Source organism: Anabrus simplex, chromosome 8 (genome assembly GCF_040414725.1).
Source record: "Anabrus simplex isolate iqAnaSimp1 chromosome 8, ASM4041472v1, whole genome shotgun sequence".
Classification (NCBI taxonomy): Eukaryota; Metazoa; Arthropoda; class Insecta; order Orthoptera; family Tettigoniidae; genus Anabrus; species Anabrus simplex.
Window position 1 is genome coordinate 103296105 of NC_090272.1, and position 26917 is coordinate 103323021.

The 26917-nt window shown below is 39.0% G+C and overlaps 1 protein-coding gene across 2 annotated transcripts in view; it reads right to left on the reverse strand.

Annotated features, from left to right (window-relative positions):
- LOC136878856 (caprin homolog) overlaps nt 1-26917 on the reverse strand; it is a 100082-nt gene that overhangs the window by 36111 nt on the left and 37054 nt on the right. For both annotated transcript variants that reach the window (XM_067152395.2, XM_067152396.2), the window contains exons 2-5: nt 24884-25070; nt 17447-17541; nt 17211-17353; nt 12514-12730 (exon numbers count right to left, since the gene is read on the reverse strand). In XM_067152395.2, the coding sequence (XP_067008496.1) occupies nt 12514-12730; nt 17211-17353; nt 17447-17541; nt 24884-25070 (642 nt within the window). The remainder of the gene's footprint in view (nt 1-12513; nt 12731-17210; nt 17354-17446; nt 17542-24883; nt 25071-26917) is intronic.

The window sequence follows — 26917 nt, forward strand, 5'->3', positions numbered from 1 at the left end:
TACTACCTCAATCAAAGTTTGTGATTTGACAGTAGTTAACGTATATAAACCTCCTGGAACTCCCTGGCCGTCTCCACCAATTCCATCTCTGCAAAATCCAAGTATAATTGCAGGCGACTTCAACAGCCATCACACACTATGGGGATACAAAGAGAATGACAGTAATGGGGAAAAGCTCACTGACTGGATGGAAACTGAAAACCTTAAGCTTATCTATGATGCCAAGGATAAGGCTTCCTTCTCTTCTGCACGATGGAACAAAGAATACACCCCGGATCTCTGTTTTGTAACGCAGTCACAACACCCACTCAGCAACATACGACACACAGTGCTCAACAAATTTCCTCACAGTCAGCACAGACCAATAATTATCCAGTCTGGATTGCTTGTGCCCATCGTTCACTCCTGCCCGAAAAAGAGATGGAATTTTAAAAAAGCCAATTGGGAAGAATTTTCTAAACAGATTGACTCCAACCTGCGATGGATAAGACCTATTCATAGTAACTACAGCAGATTCATCGGTGTGGTTAAAAGTGCAGCAAAACGATGTATCCCAAGAGGATATCGTAAACAATACATCCCCGGCTGGAACGAGGAGAGTGAAAGGCTCTTCAAAGAATTTGAGGCCAATGGTGACCCAGATACAGCTTCGGAACTGTTACAATCCCTAGATGAAAATAGGAAGAGAATTTGGCAAGAAACAGTAGAGTCCCTAGACTTCACTCACTCCAGCAGAGAAGCTTGGAGCCTGATCAGGAAATTGGACACACCAAATAGCAAAATTAGACCGAAAACAAGCATCAGTCTAGACGACATGGCCAAGCATATGATCTGTACCTCAAAGGTCTCAGTTGAAAAGCATCATAGAAGGCACGTAAAGCACCTCCTGAAGGAAAAGAAACATTCGGCTCAACGATCCTCTGAATTCTCTGCCCCATTTCAACTACAAGAAACTAAGCAGGCCTTAGAAAGTCTAAAACCTGGCAAAGCGGCAGGCGCTGATGGTATATATCCAGAGTTCCTTCTTCATCTTGGACCAGCTGCTGCTAAATGGCTTACTAACTTCTTCACAAACATACTAGAGACAGGTAACCTACCTTCAGTCTTCAAGAAAACAAAAATAATAGCTGTATTGAAAACATCTAAGGACCCAACAAAAGTTGAGAGTTACCGGCCAATAGCACTACTCAGTGTTACAATGAAGCTTATGGAAAGGCTGATATATAACAGGATTTTTGCGAGAATAAACCAGCATATTCCAGTCGAGCAAGCTGGATTTAGACCTGGACGAGGATGTGAAGAACAGGTTTTAGCACTAGTTACCCATATTGAAAATGGATTTGAGAACAAAATGGTAAGCACGGCCGTCTTCTTAGATCTGACAGCTGCATATGACACCGTGTGGCAAGATAAGCTCCTTCTCAAATTTATCAGCATCATCCCTTGTCTGAAACTCTCCACATTACTCAGTAACATGCTGAGTAATAGGTACTTCCAGATTTTTTCCGAAGACTCCAGAAGTAAAGTACATAAGATAAATGGCGGACTCCCTCAGGGCTCTGTATTGGCCCCTCTTCTATTCAACCTGTACACACATGACCTTCCTGTAACTAAATCCAGAAAATTCATCTATGCAGATGACATCGCATTGGTTGCCCAACATCAACGCTTCGATGAGTCTGAGTCGACGCTTACATCAGACTTAAAGATTCTAGACAGTTACTTTTATCACAACAACCTTAGACCAAACCCCAAGAAAACTGTTGTGTCTACCTTCCATTTGCGGAATAGAAGTGCTGGGTACAAACCAACCATACCATTCAAAGGAGAGAATCTACAGTATTATAGTAACCCAAAATACCTGGGAGTCACCCTGGACAGGTCCTTGACCTACAAGAATCACCTCTATAATGTGTCAGCCAAGATCAAGACCAGAAATAACATCCTCCAAAAGCTGGCAGGTACATCCTGGGGTGCTAATGCCCAAGTCCTGAGATCCACTGCTCTTGCACTCTCTTATTCCGTCGCTGAATATTGCTGCTCTACCTGGCTAAACAGTGCTCACACTGGATTAGTAGACACCCAGCTGAACCAAGCAATGCGTATCATTACAGGATGCATCCGACCAACTAACACACACTGGCTTCCCACCCTAAGCCACATACCACCTCCATCCCTAAGAAGATCGCAGTCACTGCTTAACTTGTGGAAGAAAACTGAAAACAATCCTCACCTTCCTATTCATTCTGACATAGCAGCTTCCCCAGCTAAACGACTGAAATCCAGACACCCTTCTTGGCGTACTGCAATGAATTTACAGGACACCTCCTTTAATGTATCGGACGCCTGGAAACAACAATGGCAACAGCAATCCGCATTACCACATCACCACATCATTGAGAACCCATGCAAGTGCCCAGATGGTTTTTCTCTTCCCAGACGGCAGTGGAGGATGCTAAATCGAATTAGGACCGGCCAAGGTAGATGTGGAGCCACTCTCTTCAAATGGGGATGGAAGACATCACCGCAATGTGACTGCGGACAAGGGGAACAGACAGTGGAACACCTTGCATTTGAGTGTCCTTTGCGTAGTTACAGAGGCTCTATTGAGGACTTAAACTGTGTCTCAAACGAAGCTCTTCTCTGGCTATTAAATTTTGACATGGAACTTTAGTTACAAGCTTGAGATGGTAGTTGTATATATTGTAAATAATATTGTATTCATCATACGCTAAATAATAGTGGGGAGGTCTTAAACGAGAAATTCCTGCATAGTGGGGAATCATTTTCAGTAAAGTTTTATTTAAAAAAGAAATAGTTTTTGCCAACCTACACCCACTTAAATATTATATTAAGCTTAGCACAAAATTATACGCTGCAGTGTAAATTGCGTTATTATTTACAATTAAAATGATTTTTCAATTCATCCAGTGTCAGTAAAATAATATATTATTATTGGTCCACCTTTTCAATACAAAATGAAAATTACATAGGGACTAGTTTCGACCTAGTAATAGGTCATCATCAGCCTGAAGTAAATTAAAGCGTAAATATCGAAGAAAGACATAAACAATGTAAACACAAGTACAGTCTTTTTAAAGGTACATACCATGTGGGAATTTGAGTAGAGATATATTAAAAATAATAACTCTTCCAATTGACGAAGCACTGAGCGGAAGTTATGTAAAGTTCGGTGCGCCGTATATTATAAAAGACCACTGTGCACTAAATGATGTAATAAAGAAGAAGAGTAGGTTGAATGCTGGCTTCTTCTTAGCTGTTGTATATTCGAAGAAGATTACGTCGTATTTTGTAAGGTATTGAAAGACGTCAAAATACATGGATGTTGGAAAGGCTCTTCATTTTTTGGAACAAGGCAATTGTTGCGCGAAGAGGCTTAGGAAACCAGAGAAGCGCTATATTATGTTAAAAAATAGAGATCCTTAAAAAAGTTCCGTGCGTCGTATAAATTGTGGAAATGGAAATCGAAAAAACTTGGTTCTTAAGCGATAATGTTGTTCATACAGAGATCAATTGAAAATAAAGAATCGTAACATTGTCTTCTCAAGATATTTATAAAGTAGAATTAATAGACGATGCGAAGTACGATACTAGGAGAAAGCTCTTCTGCTTCTGGAATCTTGAAGGACGATGGATGTTTCACGAGGTGGAATAACATATATGGAGTTAAATAAAGGTGGATATAAATTCGCAGTTCAATGCGGACCATAAATTTGATTCTGAATAAAAGACAGTAAGATTTTTTTTTTTTTAGCTGAAGAGAGAAACGGAGGTAGGTAAGGATCAAAGGAAAATTTTTGAGGAGGTGAAGGAAGGAAAATAAAGGTATGAGATTTTTTTTTTTTTTTTTTTTTTTGCTGAAGAGAGAAACGGAGGTAAGTAAGGATCAAAGGAAAATTTTAGAGGAGGTGAAGGAAGGAAAATAAAGGTATGAGGTGTTGTTTTTTTTTTTTTAACTGAAGAGAGAAACGGAGGTAGGTAAGGATCAAAGGAAAATTTTTGAGGAGGTGAAGGAAGGAAAATAAAGGTATGAGATTTTTTTTTTTTTTTAGCTGAAGAGAGAAACGGAGGTAGGTAAGGATCAAAGGAAAATTTTTGAGGAGGTGAAGGAAGGAAAATAAAGGTATGAGATTTTTTTTTTTTTGCTGAAGAGAGAAACGGAGGTAGGTAAGGATCAAAGGAACATTTTAGAGGAGGTGAAGGAAGGAAAATAAAGGTATGAGGTGTTTTTTTTTGTTTTTTTTTTAACTGAAGAGAGAAACGGAGGTAGGTAAGGATCAAAGGAAAATTTGTGAGGAGGTGAAGGAAGGAAAATAAAGGTATGAGATTTTTTTTTTTAGCTGAAGAGAGAAACGGAGGTAGGTAAGGATCAAAGGAAAATTTTAGAGGAGGTGAAAGAAGGAAAATAAAGGTATGAGGTGTGTTTTTTTTTTTTTTTTTAATCCAGTGTCAGTGCAAAAATTGCATACGTGGCATTTACTCTGATTCGGAGTATTATTTGTGTTGCTCATATTAATTCATAGTTGAAATGCGTAACACACAAATGAAGAATTATCAAATACTCCAAATAATAGAGACACATTCACTCAAATATCATATTTTCCTGAAATAAAATAGAAAAATATACTCACCATGTAGGCCTATAACTTGCCATTGTAGAGGGCAGCGAGTAATCCACGAGTTCATTCGTCACAATTTTGTCACCGCATTACACAAAATTACACTACACTGTTCAACACTATTTACACTAATTATTTACACTCAATAGTTATAACAAATGACTGAAGAAAAAAATTGAAAAAAACTATTTCAGGATGGTCACTGATAGTTGCCGGCACACAGATTGTACAGCAGTCACCGAGTGTAGACTACGAGCTTCTCAAATTCCCCGAGCATGGAACCTGAGACTCGCTGGCATGTTTGCAATGCTCATACTTCAGCTGTATGGTATAACCTGAAGCAAGAGAGGGGCACAAAGCAACATTGCATACTACACAACAATACTGAATATCCTGCTGTTGGCCTTTCGCAACGCAACCAACGCATCTCTTATTTGCGTGCAGTCTTGATTTTGAGGCTGGATTGAAATCTGGAAAATGCCTTCCCGAGAACTGAGTTGACAATTCAACGGGTGCAGGTCTCACTGATCAAATTGGCAAGGCTGCGTTAGGGGTAGCGTTTGCATACTTCTGAAATAGTTTCTGCACAATTTGAATACGAAACTCCAGCTGAATGAATTTACCGCCGTGTTTCTTGTATATCACGAAAGCATTGAACACTTATGTCCAGTAGGTGTCTAAAAATCTTGCGTGTTATTTCTTCATTATTTTTCTTACCGTACTGTATGGCACGATACATTGGTCCGATAAGTCCACCCCTCCCATTGAGTCATTGCACTCAATACATACAACCGGCTTCTCTTTGGTTTCTCCTTTCTTGTTTAGAACAGTGCGCATTTCGACGTCATGAATACTACTCAGCATGCAGGTGTCTCTCTTGCCTTTCCACTTCAAGGCCATGAGTTTGTATTTTTAGGCAAAAGCTACCTCCCCTATTTTCAACTTTTTCCCCATGAAGTCCTTCGGAAGATTTTTCTGTTAGATTTTACAGTACCGACAGTGTCTGTCTAAAACTCATTGAGCTGATCGAAGAGTTCCGGGCTACTGTAATAATTATCTAGAGCTATGAGGTATCCCTTATTTAGAAGAGGTTCGGTTGAGCAAATACAATTTCGAGGGCTTGGTATACTGAGAAATATTTACCCCACAAACGTCATTTACTAGCTCAGTTTCCTTGCCTGTGTACCACAGGATATTCCACACATATCCTGTTTTAGTCGTACATAACTTAAAAGATTCCATCCCGAAACAAGCTTTCTTCTTCAGAACGTACATTTTCCACCCTAAGCGACCTTTCCAAAGGGGTAAACTTTTGTCAATTGATAGACAATCATCTGGCAAAGAGGAAATTTTAAAGTTATACATAGGAATGTCCAAAACTGGCTTCACTTTGTAGAGTTTTGGGGATACTTGCCAAGCGTAAGCCTCATTATCTGAGAAATGTAAAAATTTCAGGAGAAGGAAAAAAAGTTTCTCGGACATGGTCTCGTAAAACACGGGCGTAGCAAAGAATCTATTACATGAAAAATAATGAGATAGCTTCGGCTTTTGAATTATACCCTGAAGAAAAAAGATCCCAAATAAAAGTTTTATTTCTTCCTTGTTAGTAGGAACCCAATCCCTCTCCCTGCTTCTTCTTTTCATTTTAGCTGGTCCTATACTAGTTTGTATTGACTGTTGAGCATACAGACTAGTTAGCTCTGCAATAAATTCGCACAGTTCATCAATGAAATATTCGTATATTTCGTCCGGTTCTTTTTTATTTAAAAGTTCGCCCTGAATTCCACTTTGGTATGTAGCTGGAAATCAGGATCTCCTACATCCCCTTACATCCAAGTCATTAGGCAGGGTAGGAAGCAAATCGTTCTCACTTTCTGACTTGCTACTCCCACTGGAGTTCGACACCTGTTCACGGCATCTAGGCAGCAGGCCTACTCTGACGAAAGCACTCGTGCTTGGAGCATCTAATAGGGGGATAGTGTCACCATTACTATCTAAACTAGAATCACGGCAACTATCTTCCTCACCGAGTTCGAGAATATCCCGTATATCATCACTCAGAAGATCTACAATTCTTTTGGACATGTTCACAACAAATAGGAAATGCTACATGCAGAATTAAAACGATAAATCACAAGAGATATTTATATACCAACAAAACAACTTATGAGAGCTGAAAACATTCACACCGAGACACGCAATACTACGCTTCGCGCAGCACACCGACTGAGCTTCTCGCCAAGCGCCACATACGTTGTTCTTACGCTACGCAGCTATGTAGCAGATAACAAGGGGATTCCCAGACGAGAACTGCTTACATACACGAAGGTGCAAAATTTCTGTCAGATGGCAGCACCTCTCGGAACATGCGGAGAAAGTTTCAAACCTACCGCTTGTTTCGTAACGGAGATAAAAAATAAAAACTTTCCACACTTCACATGACGCGCACCCACCAGCGGGCTCGCTCCGGCCACGTCACCTGAAGCGAGCCTCATTCTACTGGTTAATATTCTTATCACCACTGGTATAGAGTCCTACATATCTCTGGGGTTTCGATAGTAGCTCAGAGGGCACTTTCCAACAATATGTTGGACTGTCTGCCTTGAGATGCTGCAGAGGTACCTTTTCCCATTTCTGAAGTAAGTCAGCACACCTGCCTTTGTTAATTGGGACTGTATTTAGTTCTGAACATGTCCTGTGAGGTAGATCAAGTCCCCGTGGTTTGTTTCTGACTCAAGAGAAAACTAGGAAGGTGTGATGAGGTGCTATTACGTATTACACCATCCTTGCAGCCAAGCCTGATGATTATTCAATTGTAATTCAACTGCAATTGACATTGCAACTTGTAATAACTCCCTTGTAAGTTCATATTAATCAGTGAATTTATTTATTTATTTATTTATTTATTTGTTCAAGATCAGCAACAGCATAACGCCGAATTACAAAGATCCAAGCTATGTACAATAGATATAAATCTAAAATGAAAGATATATAAAAATTTACAAAAGGCACAAATATACACAATAAAAACTGTACAATCATATACAATATATTTACATAAACAACAATATTAACGAAGAAAAATACATTTACAGTAAATACAGGAGCAGAACAGGAAAGAATAAGAAGGAAAATTAAGTTATATGAGAAATATCATGACAGAAGGAAGGAAACGTTACGAAGATGTCTAGGTTGTTGTTGATAGATAATGTATTAAACATGGCTGGAATACGTACATAAAGGGACCTTTGGATGAGAGAAAGCCGGGAGTAAGGAATATGGAATAGGGTCTTCATTCTGGTACTACGGGATGGGACATGGAGGGGGAATAAGGAAGCTAAATCTGGAGACCTAAATAGACCATTAGCTGCTTTGTATAGCAGCTTTAGGTCGGCTACTTTCCTCTGAGTAGAAAGAGTCTTGAGTTTCAGTTTCCCAAGCACTTGGATAGTGCTTAGGTTGTGACATGCAAGGACCCTGGCTCTGACGATAGAACAGAAAAAAGATTGTACACGGTCAAGGTGGCTGAGGTTTGAAGAAGCAGAAATGGACCAAACTGGAGAGGTGTATTCAACAATAGGTAAGATACAGGAAACGTAGAATGCTCTGAGTGTGTTTACATCTGTGATGTCAGAAAACCTGTAAAGTAAACCAAGGAGTGATATAGCACGCGAGGTAACCCTGTTTAAGTGCAAGACAAACAACAATTTACTGTCAAATTGCGCTCCTAAGTCTTTTTGACTGTCAACAAGAGCAATCGGTTGGTTCAGTAGGTGATATTCTTGTAGAAGAGGGGATTTACGAAGCGTGAACGAAATGGTGGAACACTTGGAGGGATGAGGTTTAAGGCGCCATGTAGTACAACAACCTGACAGTGAATCGAGTGCATTTTGCAATTGGATTTTATCTGTAGGAGAATCGATCTGCCTTAAGATTTTACAATCATCTGCAAAGAGAAGGATTTCACATGAATGGTGGGAAACAGTATCGATAAGGTCATCAATAAACAGGGCAAAAAGAAGTGGACCTAGGACACTGCCCTGCGGGACACCAGAAAGGGCGATGGTTGGAGAAGAACTGCATCCATCAAGGACCACGCGCTGTAGTCTTTCGCTCAGAAAGCTATTAATTAGAGCTAGAAGTCTCCCATGCACGTTAAACCGTTCAGAAAGTTTGTGTGCAAGAAGCGTGTGATCCACAGTATCAAAGGCCTTTGCGATGTCGATATAGCATACATCAAGTTGAGAGCCCGCATGGATGGCAGATGTGGAATGATGGAGGAGGATAGCCAAGTTAGTTATGCAGGAACTTCCAGGAAGGAAACCATGCTGCTGAGGGGATATATATGGAATTGTAAACGCAAGCAAATGCTGGTGGATGATCCTTTCACAAATGATTGATAAAGCAGGTAATATAGAGACCAGGCGATAATTTGCGATATCCGACCTCTGTCCACCTTTAAGAACGGGTGTGCTATAAGAAAGTTTCCCGGAGCTCGGAAAGTAGCCGACTGAGAAGCACCAATTGAATATCACGCTAATAGGGTATGACAGAGTTACTGCTGCGTTCTTAAGGAAGATAGGGCTGAGACCATCAGGACCAGTCGGTTTATTTTCTGACAAAGACGAAATTAGGGAGTACACTTCAGATTCAGTGGTAGAAATATTACTGAGGCTATGGGAAGTAACAGGTTTGATTTTAGGAAAATCAGCATACTGCACAGGTTTAACAAAATTAGAGGTAAAATATTCATTGAATAATTTTGGTCTATCTGCTCCACTGGCTACAGAATGGTCCCAGGTTACTACTTCCGGTATTAGTTTGTTGTCTCTTCTGTTATTTAAAAGTGACCAGAACCTTTTACTGTTGTGTCTTACTTCAAGGCAGGTTGCGTTAATATATTCTGAGTAATCCCGCCTTAATAAATACTTGCGGTGTTTGCGAAGGTCAGAGAATATTTTCTAATTTTTCTTTGGAGGGCGCATTCTTCCATTGTCTCCAGGCTACCGATTTTTTTTGTACAGCACTTTTAGTATCACTCTTCTTCCATGGGGGGAATTTTCTGGACATCGAACAAGTAGGAATGAGGTCACGGATCACAGCAAGCGTCCAATCATAAAATAAGTCCACCGCATCTTGAACTTCACCCACGTGCAACAAATGCCATGGTAACAGGGACAGGGTACGATTCACAGTCTGCCAGTCAACTTTACGCCACACAGGCACAGAGCTCCTAAGGACAGGTTGATGACATCTCGGAGCACGGGGAGGGGTGAGAGTGAAAGTTGCTTCAACGGACTTGTGGTTGGAGCTTAAAATATTTCGTCCCACAGAAACAGATGAGGGCTCGTTATAGGAAAGCAGGTAGTCAAGAAGACTATTTCCGCAGGTGTTTTCCAAGACATGCTGTTTGAAGTTCAGTCCTGTAATATAGTGGTCCATATACCATTTGTCAAGGCTATTAGAAGGCTGACCTAATGAAGGGGAAATCCAGGAGACAGGCAGATTAAAGTCTCCTAGTATGAAAATGTTATCTTTGGAATGAACGGCTTTAAGCACAGAGGAAAGAAAAGCTTCAGAATAGTTGAGATAAGAATGAGGTGGTCTATAGGAACATGCAAATACATATTTTATGTTATGAAATATAACTTCAACCCAAACAGCTTCACAGCCATTCATCAGGTTGGAGCGTAGGGTCACATGCCATTTAGATTTGACAGCGATTAAAACACCCCCTCCCCGGGATCCAGTTGTACGATCAGCCCTGAATAAGGAAAACTCTTTAGAGAGTGGGATTTCAGAGTCTAACACAAAATCCGTCAACCAAGTTTCACTTAAGGCGATAACGTCGAAAGCAGTTAATTCTTGAACATGAAGTTCACAGTCTGTAATCTTATTTTTTATGGACCTGATATTTTGACAGTACACAGAACTAATTATTTGTTGTTAATTTGCACATCATCAGACAGGAGTAACAGTGTTAGTAAGAAACTTAAAGGGGAACGGCGAGCATGACAGCGTAATTTTAACGAATCGTGGGTTGATGTTGGGACCGTAAGAAAACAAGGTAAGGAAGGAAAATAAAACTTACGATCCGAAGTTAACCAGTCTTCTGCCTGTGAGAGGGCGAGGGAAGTTTCCACGTTCCATTGCGTAACTGCAGGCGGATCAATCGCGGCAGTTGAAGAAGCCGGCCCCGTAGTGTGCATAAGCTGCTCACAGCCTGATCACGTGGCGCACAAACACAATCTCATTGATTTCACCATTATATCGTCACAGATCGCCAACTCACTACACTCCACATCACCACTAAATTCCTCGGAAGAAATTCCAACACAATTCAAGACAATTCAATTGACTAACCACACATATTACTAAAGTAGCACAGAGGATACCCACACTGAGACATTCACTCGCCGCCATCTTGCTGCACATTTGTCTTCATTTTAAGATATTTCTAAAGATGTCCTCATACATAATTTTGAACTGATGCTACTACATAGGATTGTAAAACCACATTCCTTAGAGATAAAGCTTTGAATCTGGCACTGAATGTAACTAACCTGTTTGACCATGGGATTTCCCACACTCTAGGCAAATGCTGATAAAACACTACAAGTCCTGAGGCACTAATACTCACTCTGAACCTGAATAATTATCACACTTCTAGACATCCTCTACCAGAAAAAGAATGGAATGTAGGGAAAAGTCTCAATATAGGAATGCTCACCTGGAATACTGTTCTGTTAAGAATCAAGTGTCCTACCTTTCCTACTCAATTCCTAACAATTAGGGGTTGTTTTCTGTCCGGAAGAGTTGAATTTTTTTCCAGTCACTTTTTCTGTTGTGTCAACAAAGCAAATATGCCTTAAAAAGAAATTATATCCTTCTAATGGAACTCAACATACCTTATTTGTTTCTCATTCTTTGAAATTAATAACAATGACAGCTTTGCTTCTTTACCATATGTATCCCCTCAAGGATAGAAAACTAAAGGCTCTTCAACCGCATAGTTTAAAAACCAGAGTTTTAACATCTGCCAGTAACATGCAGGTTTTATGAACTTCAAGAATTTTGCATATATTAATCTCATACAAATTTTAATATTCCTGTATCTTGCCACATTTTATTCAGAATTAGAATAATGGCACCAGAGAGTTAAATGAATTAATTATCACACACTACTAGACATCCCCTCCCAGAAGGAGATGTAGGAAAAATCTCAATACAGGAATGCTCATATGGAATACAGTTTTGCTACGAAGCAACAAATGTCTTTTTTTTCTTTCCAAGACTTAAAAATTAGGCATTATCTTCTCTTTGGAAATACACAATATTTAATTTTAAATTTATCCACTCACTCTTCTGTTGTGTCAGTGCTGCAAATATGCCTCAAACATGAATTATCTTCTATCTTTTCACCTAATGGAAATTTACATATTTGTTTCTCATTCTCTGAAAATAACACAAACTGCTTTACTCCTTTACCTCCTTCATTCACCCTGTACAACATTTCCTGGGAAGACAGGAAATTGAAGACTTTTCAGATACACAGTTTTAAAACCAGAGTTTTAACTTCTGTCACATATCAATTTCAAGAAACACATTTATCTATAATACTGAATTTCCATAAATCAATTTCTTAAAAATCTCAGTTCTCACATATATTGTCATATCTTTTTAAGAAGAAGAAGAAGAAGAAGAAGGAGGAGAAGAAGAAAAAGAAAAGAAGAAGAAGACTGGAGAGATGTTAGCAAATTATATATAATATAATGTAGTAAAGCAGAGATTCCTTGCATATTATTTTAGGAAAGGAATATGAGAATAAAGTTACATAAATACTTGCTATTTGAAATCCAGATCAGAAACTTGCCTCTCTTCGATGTTCTTCATTATCTCGCCGTAACCGCCGGATGACCCTTTCTGCTTCTTCCAACTTAAACGTGAGGTCAGCTTCAGTTCCCTCTGTTGCTGTCACATTCTTCGAGTTACTACCAGCCTGGTTTTGTGCATCAGTCTTAGCATTGGGACCTATTTTGCTTCCAACTGCCTCCAGTTCTTGTTTTCCATGTTCTAGACTATCTATTTTCCTAGAAGGAAAGAACAAAGTTTAAAATTCAATCATAGTTGCAACAAGTTAAAAAAAAATCAAATTTAGTGGTTTTAACGTCACAATGCACCCAAAGCAAGGATGGGGAAAAGGCTAGGATATGAAGGTAGTAGCCATGGTCTTAAAAAAGGTACAGCCCCAACATTTGCCTCGTGTGAAAATAGGAAACAGCAGAAAACCCTCTTCAGGGGTGCCAACAGTGGGGCTCAAACCCACTATCTGATGAATGACAGCTTGCAGCTATGTGACCAAAACTGCGTAGCCAACTTGCTTGGTATGAAAAGATAATCAAAGTACTTAAAAGGAAGGACTAAACAATAAATTATTTGGTGTTTACTGATGATGTAATGATATGGGGAGAAACGGGAACAGAGCCAAACTAGAAGAATGGGACTAACCATCAGCAGAAATAAGAGGAAGATAATAGTGATGAGTAGGAATTGAAGAAACAGACACTGTTAACAACTTTGTAGTTTAGGTAGCTTCACTTCAGCCAATACTTAAAAAAAAAAAAAAAAAAAAAAGGCAATAGAATACAAGCAGTTTCCCAATTCTGCCACCCTGTTCATCAAATGCTTTACGATAAAACATTTCCATGGCCTTCCAAAACATATCTTGTAACTTTAAATTATGGACTGGAAGCAGCAATATTGACCAAACCAGCCAACAGTTTTCTCCAGGCAAGTGAAATGAAGTTCACCAATCACAATTCCAATTTTAGTCGCGAACTTAACCTACATTCTCGAATATGCGATCGTGAACCTTTCATTTCCAGAACAGTCAGAAAATACATTCTAGAATACCTAACCAACAAAAGGCAACACACCCTGTTAAAAATTTTATGTAACAAACGTTTCTGGATACTTCCAGTAAATATAGAACTGAATACTACTATTTACAAATCCATATGTTATCAAATCTTACACTGTACAGGTTAGGTCATTACATGGCATACAAATAAAACAAATTGCCACACTTTACAAATAAAGTCTTCAATAAACATTTTCCACTTCCACTACATTGTTCACCTGTGACAATTTACTTGTGGGAAGTGGGCTGAGTGCAAGTGAAAATTTAGTGCTAGAACTCGCAAAACCTATCTTAGACAAGGGATAGAATCTTTATTTAGATAACTGTTATTCATCACCTAAATTATTTGTGGAACTTCGTAACAGAAACACAAATACCACAGGAATCATACGAAGAAAGAGAAAGATGATGGCCAAGGATTTGGTGAAGAAGCAAGTAAAGAAAGGTGATGATGATGCTTGTTGTTTAAAGGAGCCTAACATTGAGGTCATCAGCCCCTAATGGTACGAAATGAAATAACAAAAAGTTCAAATTCATCCACTGACCAAACTAAAAGACAAAATGTCATGAAGAATGAATGGATGGATGGACATGAACCCAAAAACAAAACAAAAAACAGACAAGCAAAAAAACAGTGGATCAGACTCAAAAAATCGTAAATAATAGTATTACTGACCAAGGGACCACTTATAAAGCACAACGATGCTTGATGTCTAAAGAGGTGCAAAATCCACGTCTAAGGCCCCACAGAATGGTACATGTCGTGTGTAAAGTAGAACCATGGTATTTGTCATGTTGGGGTACTAATCAAAAGTAGTGAAGACTCACGGTGTTTCACACAAGATGGTACTACTCACAAGTATTGCACTTCATACAGGGAATGCAGACCTATGGTGTTTCTCACACAATGGCGGCACTCATAGCCAACGCAAACCGATAAGGTTTCTCACCTAGGTGTGCTACCACACTATCCCGTGGTGTTCCTCACATAGTGGGTACTAATCACAGGCAACGCAGACCCTCGGTGCCGCTCATATAGCGGTACAACTCACAGGCTACGCCCAGACCCGCGGTGTTGCTCACATGGGTACGACACACGGGTACTGGAAACCCCCAGGCCAGCCTCTTTACTGCTACTAATCACAAACCTATTTCGTACCTAATTTAGTGGTACTACTTACAAGTACAGGCAACCCATTGTGTTACCCGCATGATGGTACAAATCAAAAGGAGTTTCATGGTTCTAATTCAATCATCCCTTGGTCGCCCCTTTTTAGTCGCCTCTCATGACAGGCAGGGGATACCGTGGGTGTATTATACGTCTACGTCCCCCACCCACAGGGGGTAAAGAGAGAGAAAAAAGAAGAAAGAAGGGATCCGTCACTTTCAAAAATGAAGTAACGGACGAAGAAAGGCAAGGGCCAGGAAGGGCGTGAAAATGAAAGACTCCCTAGGCCTCGAATGCTCTAATACCGTCGGGGTCAGAAAAGAACAAGAGTTGACCAAGGGAGGTCAGATAGGATAGACGAAAGTGAGGAGCCTGTCACAAGTAAGTGGAAACAATGCTAAGACTCAGATAAGGGCCCCGTGGTCGCCAATCCACACTCCCAAGTTGAGAGCCCCTTGGTCTCCTTCTAGTCACCTCTTACGACAGGCAGGGGATACCGCGGGTGTATTCTACATGTGCGTCCCCCACCCGCAAGGGGTAGTGTGTTTGGTCCGTAAGAGGTATTTTATTTCCCTCAAGTCCGTCGGCAAGCCAGTTAGGACCGCCCTATCCGCCACCTGGGACGCGCCACGTGGGAGTACCACCTCTTCCCCTGCTATGCCAGCGTAGTAGGTTCGTGGTTGAAGAAAGGTGAGGGAGACAGAAGGTCAAGTCACGGTCTAGTGGCTATACAATGGAATGACCGCAAGGATGTTTACATGCTGTCTTCAAAGCACAGAGGCGTGGAAATGGTGGCCACTGGGGCTAAGAAGAGAAAGAGAGGGAACAGAAAGGATCAGGTAGCAGATAGTGAACTAGAGTGCATCAATAAACCCTCAATGGTCTTGGACTACAACAGGGGAATGGGAGGGGTGGACAGACATGATCAAGTGCTTGTCTGTTTTCCTATTATGAGAAAATTCATGAAATGTTACAGGAAGATCTTTTATATGATGGATATTTATTCAACTCTGTTCTAAAGTAGTGCAGGAAAGAACGCAAAAGTTCACAGCATTTTGCATGGACCTGGCAGAACAGATTCTTGAATCTGTAACATTGCCGAATTACACAGGAAGAGGACTGGTTTCGAATGGAGATTGCTCAACCAGACTGCAAGCAAAGACATGGCACATTTCCCAAGGCATATTCCTGCTACTGCAAAGAAACTTCATCCCATCAAGGCCTGCAAAGTGTGCACTTCACATGGAAAACGCAGTGAAACTTTTCGGGAATGTGAGAAATGTGAGGTACCTTTACATCTTGCTGCCTGTTTCAACATTTACCATACCAGTGTTAACTACTAAAATGGTAAACATTAAACATGTTGGCAAGTTTTTATCCAACTATGTTGTAAATTATATGTACCCTATGTTACACTTGTTATGGTATATTGTACATAGCATCATCCATTTTAAATTGGTATTCTGTGTTATAGATTTAGATAATTATATTGGAATTCAATGGGTTAAAAACATGAACAGGCTACCAACAAAGGACAAAGCGCAGAATAGGCAAATGAAAATATTAAGTTATAAAGCTGAGAACTAACACATTAAGAGAAGGCTGACAGAAGGCATACTAAAAAACAAATAGTTATATTATAAATGACGTTCACAGGTTGTAGATGTAAGATTGCACTATGAACATGTAGGTGGTCAAAGAAAGTGTTTTTCTTCTTTGTGGTAATTTGCACCATACACAACTGCTTCCAAATGTACCAGAAATAAAACCAACCGAAGAAAATAACGTATATAATATTCATGCAGAATGTCTGTCAAACTTATTTCCAAGGTCAGCAAGAGATTTCACGTGATTTAGTTCCTTCATCAATTGTTTCTGATACCTTGTGGGCTTCAATATCTTCCGCTACTACCTGCGCTTCCGATCACATTCATCCCAAGAAAGAAATGGCAAAAGACCCCCTCCAACCCATTTTGTTTGGATGGGAAACAAAAGAACGTACACTGTTGACCGTCTACAAAAAAGACAGTAACCCTACAGCGAGAAATAGCGTGCCTGAAGAATGTAAAAATAAATGAAACCATATATCACAGATTTAAAACGTACAAGAACTTGTGAGGGTATGTACAAATTTCCAGATTTTTAGGGGTTATAGTACAGTATAAGAGCAATACTAAGTTAAGGCTGTGTGTTACATCTAGATATTGGTGGACTGCATGATTAAATGCCCGTGGAAGGAGCTGGGAGTGAATGTGTTAACATATGTCAATGAAGGTTAATTTCACTGAGGTATTTCTTTTAAAGTAAGATTTCTAAAAAACAATATGTAATTTCACATAGTAACTAAATTAATGTTTTACATATTATTAGACACCATAAGCTAGTAACCAGCAAATGTACAGGAAAATTTTCAAATAAATAAACAAACAAAGAAACAAACAAATAATGATAATTATAACTGCATAACTATTTCATAACTTACTTTTTCTGTTCCTCAACAATACCAGAGAGATACAAGTTTTTAGTTCTGGCTTCACTCAAAGAATTCTTCAGTTCAGCAACTTCTTTCTCCAGGAGTTCCACTTGCAGCGGAGTCATGTTCACTTGTTTTGGACTAAGGATGATCTAAAGAATATAGAGATGAACAATCAGAATTTGCCATACGTATGTTTATTCAAGTATATACTGTATGAAAAATGCAGAGCCCATTAGGTTTACCTTAGGCTTGCTGTCATCTTCAGGAGAAGATGGGCTGGGGCTACTCTGAACAAGAGTCACTCCACCTTTCGTAAACACCAGCTGAAACTGCAGATCTGAAAATAATAGAAATAGGACTTACATTAAGTTTACTTAAAATTTAGGGACTTTTTTTTTTTTTTTTTTTTTTTTTTTTTTTACAAGTTCCTTTACGTTGCACCGACACAGGTAGGTCTTATGGCGACGATGGGATAGGAAAGAGTTAGGAGTGGAAAGGACGTGGTGTGGCCTTAAGGTACAGCCTCAGCATTTTACTGTAGTGAAAATGGGAAACCACAGAAAACAATCTTCAGGGATGTCGACAGCGGGGTTTTGAACCCACTATCACCTGAATTGCAGATCAAAGCTGCGCAGCCCTATCTACGGACAGCTCGCTCAGTTTAAAGGCACAAAGATTCTTGTTTCACATACTTTCTCTCTTCCAAATAAAAATAACAATAGGAAACAGGAACTGGTTTTCTGAATGGTGTTTATTTTAGAGATATGGAATGGTGCCACATAATTATGTAAATGATACTGGTTTCAAGACATTGGACTGTTTATAACACATTTCCCACATGACTAGTTAGATGAACCACCTCCAGTGCATGGATAACAGATGATAGAGAGCAAAAGATCTCTAATGAGATGAAATTCCAACACCTCAGTGCCTCCAAAAATCGTAATAATAGTAAGTGGCCAGTAAAACGAATATGGCATTATTATTGTTACATACACTAGGCCAACACCGGAAATTATACCTGGGAAGCTATTGAATTTAATGTGAAATTGCAACAAGTGACTGCTGAAGGCACACTTGCAACATTTCCCATGAAAAGGATTGCTAGATCGAATACCCAAATCTAGAGCAGTGACTCTGAGGATTGATCAGAAAGTGGTAATCAATTGGTATCGTTTTATTTTTCCCGCCACAGTTTTCCCTTGTCTTGTGTGAAATGAAGCCAGTTGCCAGTCTGTTAGTGCCACTGAAAAATCTGATTTACAGTGTCTACATTGACAGAAATATTCTGCAACACTACAATCACACTATGCTTCCCAGAAGTTATATCCAATAAAGAAAGATATTATGAATATCACAAATTAACCTCAAAAGTACAACACACACAAACAAATGCACTTTTAAACTAAAACATCATCACACAGGACAATTAGCATTAAGTCAACAAACACACAAAGCACGGGATCTAAGAATATACAATTACCGGTACTACATCATTGCCAGCCATGCGAAAAATTTAAATAAGAACCCTTGTTTCAATTAATTTACACGGGACTGCAAGCCCATTTAATTCTGACTACGTGTTTCTTTACTTTCTTCCCTGTTCTCTCAACTAAGATAACAAAGATACAGCACTTACATTCAATAGGCCTGTCTGTAAATGTTGTTCTGCTTCTTTCCAACCAATGCTACAAATATGAAATATTCTACTCATTCACAACTTTCTGTTAAGAACTTTTATCACACTAAAAAAGTTACTTCAATTTTTTACATTAACTATTCTAGGAAAAGAAAAATCAAAGTCTGATGATAGCTGTTTCAAGGGGTCAAATTTTGATGTCATTGTCCCCAAATCTAATTATAACTTGTTAAATTAAAACAATAGAGCTATATATTCCCATTCTATATGAAGAGAGTAATGTTATGTTAAACCAATCCAGAATCATATATTCCCATTCATCTTCTTCTTTTATGACCACATAGGATCACTTTAGTCACTCCGTCATTCAGGTCTCTTTGAAGGGATTGTTCGGGTTTTGCGGTCCTCCCAGTACTTCTTCAGACGCTGATCTTCGTGCCCTTTCCTCAGTTGAAAATATGCGTGTTGTTGGTTTGTTTTGTGTAAGGGTAAAGCAAAGGTTTGTATTCTTGTGTTTTGTATTCAATTTTATCTTATTTGTGGTGTCTTCTGTTGTAAGGCCTATTTCCTTCAGATCCTCTCTTACTTCTCTGATCCATTTACATCCTGTTGTGGTATTTTTTGAGACGAGATTGTGTTGTACTAGTTGTTTCAGAAGTCTCGAATCCTGCATCCTCATGTATGTCCAAAGTATCCCAGTCTCCTCTTACGCATAGTATCTGTAATGGGTTCTAGCTCTTTGTACACAATTTTGTTAGGTATTAACCGCCACCGTCCATCTTTCTGGTATTTTTTGTTGATGCAGGTTCTTTCAATCCTCCTTTCAATTTTCTGAAGTCTGTCAGTCTTTGATTGTTTATTCAGGTAAAAGAGTGTTTCTGCTGCATATGTAGCTTCCGGTTTTATAACTGTGTTGTAGTGTTTTATTTTTGTATTTATTGATAGACATTTCTTTTTGTAGATATCCCATGTTAATTTTCGTGCTTTAGCTAATCTATTTGTTCTTATTTGGCTTGAGATTTTTTTAATTTAGGTTATGTGTTATTACTTCACCAAGATATTTAAATTGAGTTACTATTTTGATTTTATTACCATTTATGATAACTTCCTTTAGCTGTGTTGGTTTTTGGGGCATAATTTCTGTTTTTTTAAATGATACTTTGAGGCCAATTTTATTTGCAATGTTTTGAAGTTCTGATATCTGGGTTTCTGCTTCTTTTATGTCCACTGCTAGTAATGCTAAATCGTCAGCAAAACTCAGGCAATTTGTTTTGATTTTTCGGCCAATCTTTATTTTGGGGGGGACATTTCCTAAACCATTCCCTCATTACCATTTCTACAGCACAGTTAAATAATAGTGGTGAGAGCCCATCTCCATGCCGTAGTCCAGTTTTAATTTCAAATGTCTCGGATGTTTCACCCCTAAACTTCACTTTTGGTGTTGGTGAGAGTCAATTTTACCATGTTTATTAATTTGGGGTGTAGTCCAAGGTGTCTTAAAATTTTAAAAAGAGATTCTCTATGGATGCAATCATAAGCTTTCTTGAAATCTACAAATGTTATCACCATATCTCTGTTTCTTCTCCTGTTATAGTCCATTATCAACTTAAGACTCATGATCTGATCAGGACAGCTCCTCCAGGGTCTGAAACCTCCTTGATATTCTCCTAGTTCTTTCTCAAGCTGTAAACTTATCCTATTAAGGATGATTATTGAAAATATTTTGTATGTTATGTCTAGGAGCGAGATTCCTCTGTAGTTATTAGGGTCGGTTTTGTCTCCTTTTTTGTGCAGTGGATGAATGAGGGCAGTTGTCCAGTGTTCTGGTAGTTCTTCTTTAATCCAGATAGAGACAAGTTGTTGATGGAGGGCAACTTTTGCTGATGTTCCTGCATATTTACAGATTTCCGCATAGGTCTGATCTTCTCCTGGCACTTTGTAGATTTTTAATTTATTTAGAGCTTGGTAGACTTCCTTTATTGTAGGGGGATTGATGTTCTCTGGTGGTGTTTTTATTGGAGTGTTGGTGTCCAAATGAAGGAGTTCTGTAGGTTCCTCACAATTTAAAAGCTTGTTGAAATATTTAGCCAGAATTTCTGCATTGTCTTTATTGTTATGGGCCAGCTTACCATCTTCATCCTTCATCAGTAGGGTCGGGGGTTCATAAGTTTGGAGCTGCTTTCTGAGGGTTTTGTAGTAGTCCCTTGATTTAGTTTTATTGAATTGTTCTTCAATTAACTGCAGTGTGTCTTTATGATGTTGTCTTTTTATTCTTCTTAAGACTTGGGTAGTTTCTTTTCTCTGTTTTACTAGATTTTGATAGGATATTTTTGCTTTTTGGGACTGATGTAATAGCCATGCCTGATGTCTTTTCTCCACTGTTTCATCACATTCACTGTTCCACCACAGGTGTTTTTTACGTGGTTTAATTGGAGCCAGGTCTTCTGCAATTTGTTTAAGGTTGTGTACTAAGTCTTCAAGTTTATCTGTGATTATTAGTTTTTCAGTTGCTTTTTGGTAATTTTTGTTGTTGATTCCCATTCCATATCAATAGAGTAATGTTATGTTAAACCAATCCAGAATCATACAAATTTAACAATTTGACAGTATAAAAACATTATATCATACATACATCTTCACTATAGCCTGTTATGCCTTTCAGCATTCAGTCTGCAAGCCTCTGTGAATTTATTAAACACTGCCACAATTATCTTGTTTGTAACTAGTTTTGTGGCCTCATTTAGTTCTATAACTCTTATCTTTTAATTAGAAACAGAGTCTAACTATCATTGTCTTGGACTCCCTCTACTTCTCTTACCCTCCATGGCCAAGGCCATTATTCTCCTAGGTAATCTATCCTCTCCATTCATCTCACATGACTCAAACACTGAAGGGGTTTATTCGTACATCTTCACCAATCTAGTTCATTCCTAACATAGCCTTTATCTCCGAGTGCCCTCCTGCCATTTTTCTTACCTGTTTGTACCAGTGATCATTCTCATTACTTTCATATCTGTTACTTATAACTTATAAATTAGATATCCTTGAATTCATCCAGCTTTCCCCCATGTAAAGCAAAGTTGGCCAGAAAACAGACCGGTGTAAAGATAGTTTTGTCTGAGAGCTGACTTCCTTCTAACAGAACACCGTTGATCACAAGACTGCACTCTTTCAGCACAATCTGCCATTAAAACCACATCATTAGCATACGCCAAACTCCTTAGTACATTTCTACCTAACTGAATCCCTCATACTTTATATATTTCAGCAGATGATCCATGTAAACTACGAACAATAAAGGTGAAAGATTACAGCATTGTCTAACCCCTGTAAGGATCTTTAACCAAGAAATCATTCTACCATCAATTCTCAGTACAGCCCAATTTAACATAAATGCCTTTGATTAATTTTAATAATCTAGCCTTAATCCAATAGTCCTGCAGTACAATGAACATCTTTTCCCTCAATACTAAGAAATATGCCTGTTCTAGATTTATGCAACTTAAACATAATTGTCTACTATTCCTCTCGTAGCATTTTTCAATCACCTCTGTGGTTTGAAATAACACTGGTTTTCATCCAACTTACTCTCTACCACTGATTGCACCCTCCCTCCAAAAATGCCAGTGAACACCTTGCCTGATATACTGATCAGTGAAATACCTCAACAGTTGTCGCAATCTTTCCTGATGCCTTGCTTATAGATGGGTGCAATTACTGCTTTCGTCCAGTCAAACAACACCTTATTAACATTCTATGCTAATATTATTTTTTGAAGCAATTCCATCCCTGTCTTGCATTTCAGGTCTAATTTTATATATTCCTGCTGCTTTATGACAATGGAGATTATTTACAACCCTTACCACTTCCTCAAGCATAATTTCATCAACATCACTGTCTTCCTCTCCATAAGCTGAGTTGTTTGCAAAATCACCAGAAATATTTCCTTTTACATTCCTTTCACCAGGCCAGCAACTTCCTGTGATCTATTATGACTTCTTTTCCCTCCCTTTCTAAGATTCTTTATTACTGTCCAGAAAGGTTTCCCTGCTGCTTGACCCAGCCCTTCCAGGTTATTACTGAAATCTTCCCACGACTTCTTTTTGGATTCAACAACCATTTATTTTGCCCTGTTTCTGTCATCTATGCGCAATTCTGCATCAGTCCTTCTTTGGAGCCATTTCCGATATGCTTCTTTTTAAGTTTACAAACTGCTCTCACTTTATCGTTCCACTAAGATGTTTGCTTTTTCCCATCTTTACACACAGCTGTTCCTAGGCATTCCCTTGCTGTTTCTCCAACAGCATCACTCTGCGCAACACAAGAGGACATTGCTAATGCTGTGCGCCAACAGGTGACCTGATTCGCACATGGCGCGGCAAATGCTGAGGCAGATGGTATTCGGTGCCTCCCACATCACTGGCAGCGTGTGCGTCAGTAGCAGGGGACTACTTTGAGGGTCTTTAGGCCCAGGTTTGTCATGTCAACTTTATGTGTACTGTGTTGCCATTCTTTTGCACCGGGAAGGCCATATTGCCCTGTATACTACCGTAATAAATTAGTGTGTTACGATATTTCAGTGCTATTCATTGTCCGCACATGTAGTTAAAACCTTGTCCTTTCGTCTGTATATGTCACATTTTCCAACTGGACTGGTATCTTCAAGGGAAAAAAAAAAGTTGCCATGACTTTTTCCCCAACCCTCGTATATCCTGAACCTTCTTATTGTCTACTGTTTGGAATTTTTCACTAATCATATCCATGTACTTTAATTTCTCGTCCTGAAGATTTTCTAGCCTTATTCGTCTGCAGACAGATTTCATTCTCTATCCCAAGCCAAGGGATACTCAGTTCACTACAGATCAGATAGTAGTCTGTATCATCGAAATATACATTCCTAACAGATTTTCTGAATTCAAAGTCAGTTATGATATAGTCTATTATGGATTTGATCCCCATACCCTGCCATGTGCAGTGGTGAATAGCCTTATGCTTGAATAATGTGTCTATTATTGCTAATCCCATGCTAGCACAGGGACATAAGTCCAGTAAAAGCTTCCAATTCCTATTAGCTTCCAAATATTTCCCACATTTACCCGCCACCTTTTCATATCCTTCAGTTCTATTTCCAACTCTCGCATTGATATCAGCTATTAGCACTAACCTATCCTTGCTGTGACCCTGACTACGATGTCACTCAATGCTTCATAAAAACCATGAACTTCATCTGCATCCTCAACAGGGTGAATGCACTGAGACAATTCTAATCCTAATTCCTCCAACTGCCAAATCTATCCACATCATTTGCTCATTTACGTGCCTAACAAAAACCATGTGTGCAATAATATTCCTGACAAACAGTCCTACCCCACACTTTATCCTTCCCTTTTTAACACCCAATAAGGACACTTTATAATCTGCTCTCTTCCAAGTAATTTTCCCTTACTCGAATATCATTAACTCCTAACACATCCAGACAAATCATCTTTGCTGACTTTGCCAATTCTACTTTCTTTCTTCCATAAGCCCCATTAATATTGATAGCACCCCATCGAATTCTATTCTGTTCATCAAGTTGTTTCCAAGGAGTCCCTCGCCTGTCAAAGAGAAGTAGGACTCCGTCACTCCCATAGGCCTTTTTTTTTTTTGCTATTTGTTTTACGTCGCACCGACACAGATATGTCTTATGGCGACGGTGGGATGGGAAAGGCCTAGGAAGTGGAAGGAAGCGGCCGTGGCCTTAATTAAGGTACAGCCCCGGCATTTGTCTGGTGTGAAAATGGGAAACCACGGAAAACCATCTTCAGGGCTGCCGACAGTGGGGCTCGAACCCACGATCTCCCGATTACTGGATACTGGCCGCACTTAAGCGACTGCAGCTATCGAGCTCGGTCCCATAGGCCTGAGGCTTGCTTGAAATGTTCTATGTGGATTCAATTATTTGTATATTATCATTTGTCCAGACAAGTATTCCTTGACAGACAATAAGACACTGAACGGAAGATCAAGGCTTTGCACATTCTGTCCTTTGCCTCCTTACCTCTGTTCCTCTGTCTCAACTGGTCAACCTCCTGATGCAGGCTAGCCAACATTATTTGATGTTGTTCTTGTAAAAATCTGATATTCTGCTCTAGCTGTGCTATGCGTAGCAAGGGATCAGATGTTGGAGTCACCATCAGGCCTTCAGAACGTCCAATTGCCGCCAGTTCTGGGCCTTTCTTATTCACCTAAAATGTAGAAATAACATTACAGTTTCATTAGTGTTTTCTGCAGCCTAAAACAAAAAGGACACAGAATAAACACTAGAAAGTCTAAAAAGGTATTCCACAAAATATGACAGCTGCAAACAAAATCTGCAACCAAAATTTTATTTTCTAGAGTATATATATATATATATTTCTTGCAACTTAGTCATCATACCAAAACATTATCTCAATGTTTTAAACTGACTTCTTTAGAAAAAGCCTGTTTTGATAATAACTGTTTGATGTCATTGCTCCAAAATCTATCTTTCTTGGTAAAGGGAAAGGAAGTACAAGGTCACCTGGATATGGAGTGAGTATATTGGTAATTATGAAACGAAAATAAGCATGGATATAGCAAGACTAGAGTTGACTAGAGGAAAAAGAGAAGGGAAATGTACTGTAAAATTTGGGGACAAGACCTTGAAATTGTAGAAAGCTTCAAGTACTTGCGAAGCAATCTCATTCAGGACGCAGGGCTGGATATGGAGAACAGTAAAAGGATAAAATAAAGGCATTTTACCAGAGTGTGAGGAAACTGATCCACCGTAGAAGAAGGAAGTACTTAAGTGTAAAGAGGTCATCATAATGAAACATTATCTCATTTAAGACTAACTTTTCTGGTTAAAAAAATAATACAAGTTTGATGACAGTTGTTTCAAGTGGTCAAATACTGATGTCACTGGTCCCAAACCTAACTATATCTTGCCAAATCACAATAATGGAACTATTAAAGGTATGGTATCTTCCTACTGTATGCCAATAAAGCAATATTATGTAAAACCAATCAACAACAATAAAAAAATAACAATTCAAAGGTCTAAAAATATTCTGTCAGTGGATCAAATCAAGTGTTCAAACCCAGCAGAGGTAGTCTGATTTCTGAAGGGTGGGAAAAAAGGTACATGACACTCCATGTCATACAATGTCAGCATGTAAAAGATTTCTGGCGACACATTTGGAGCTGACCCAATGAAATTAATTAAAACTCTGTGAAAGATTGTCCAACAGAGGTCTAGTCTGTTCTGTCATCTGGAAGAGTAAAATGTCACATCAAAATTGAGATGCAGGCAGCCTAAATTACATCAAGTTAAAATACCTGCACATGGTAGCACATATATAGCAGAGACCGGGACGCGGACAAAAAGATGGGAGAGTACAATCCGGTAAAATTGTTAAGAAGTATGATAAGAAAGACAAGAAAGCAGAGTAAGGATGTATGGACGGAAATCAGATTGGAAAAACTTTCACACAGAATGGAGAGAAATAAACCAGGATAATTTGGACACATTACAAGGACGGAAGAGGGAAGGGTACTGAAGCGAATGATGATGGCTAAGATTAAAGGAAGAACAACAAGAGGTAAACCCAGACTAAGGTCGTTGGACTCGATCAAGAACAGCGCATAACAGGAAGAAACCTGGACTGGAATATAGCTGAGGAGCAGCAATGGTGGTTGGATAAAGATAGAAAGGTGACAACATCCCGATGCAGCAGGAGCTACAAAAGGGAAATTGATAATGACATTTTTTTAAAATTACACGTTCATCTAATTCTAAATTGCAGCACGTTTTGGATTTGTAACTCTGGAATGGTGGGTAAGATATTGCCGTAAAGACGGAAAATATTAGATTGTTACATGTAAGGAGGTTTATCATGCTCAACACTCCTGTTGTGCCTCTTTTTCTAATGAAGTGGGGCTAGAACTGAAAAGGAAGCATAATGAGAAGTTTATAGTCTTAAAACCTGTATTGCAAAATGTACAGCAAAAGCAGGATTAGAGAATCTTATAACAAACGATTATGATACCAGAAGTTACACAGGCATAGGAT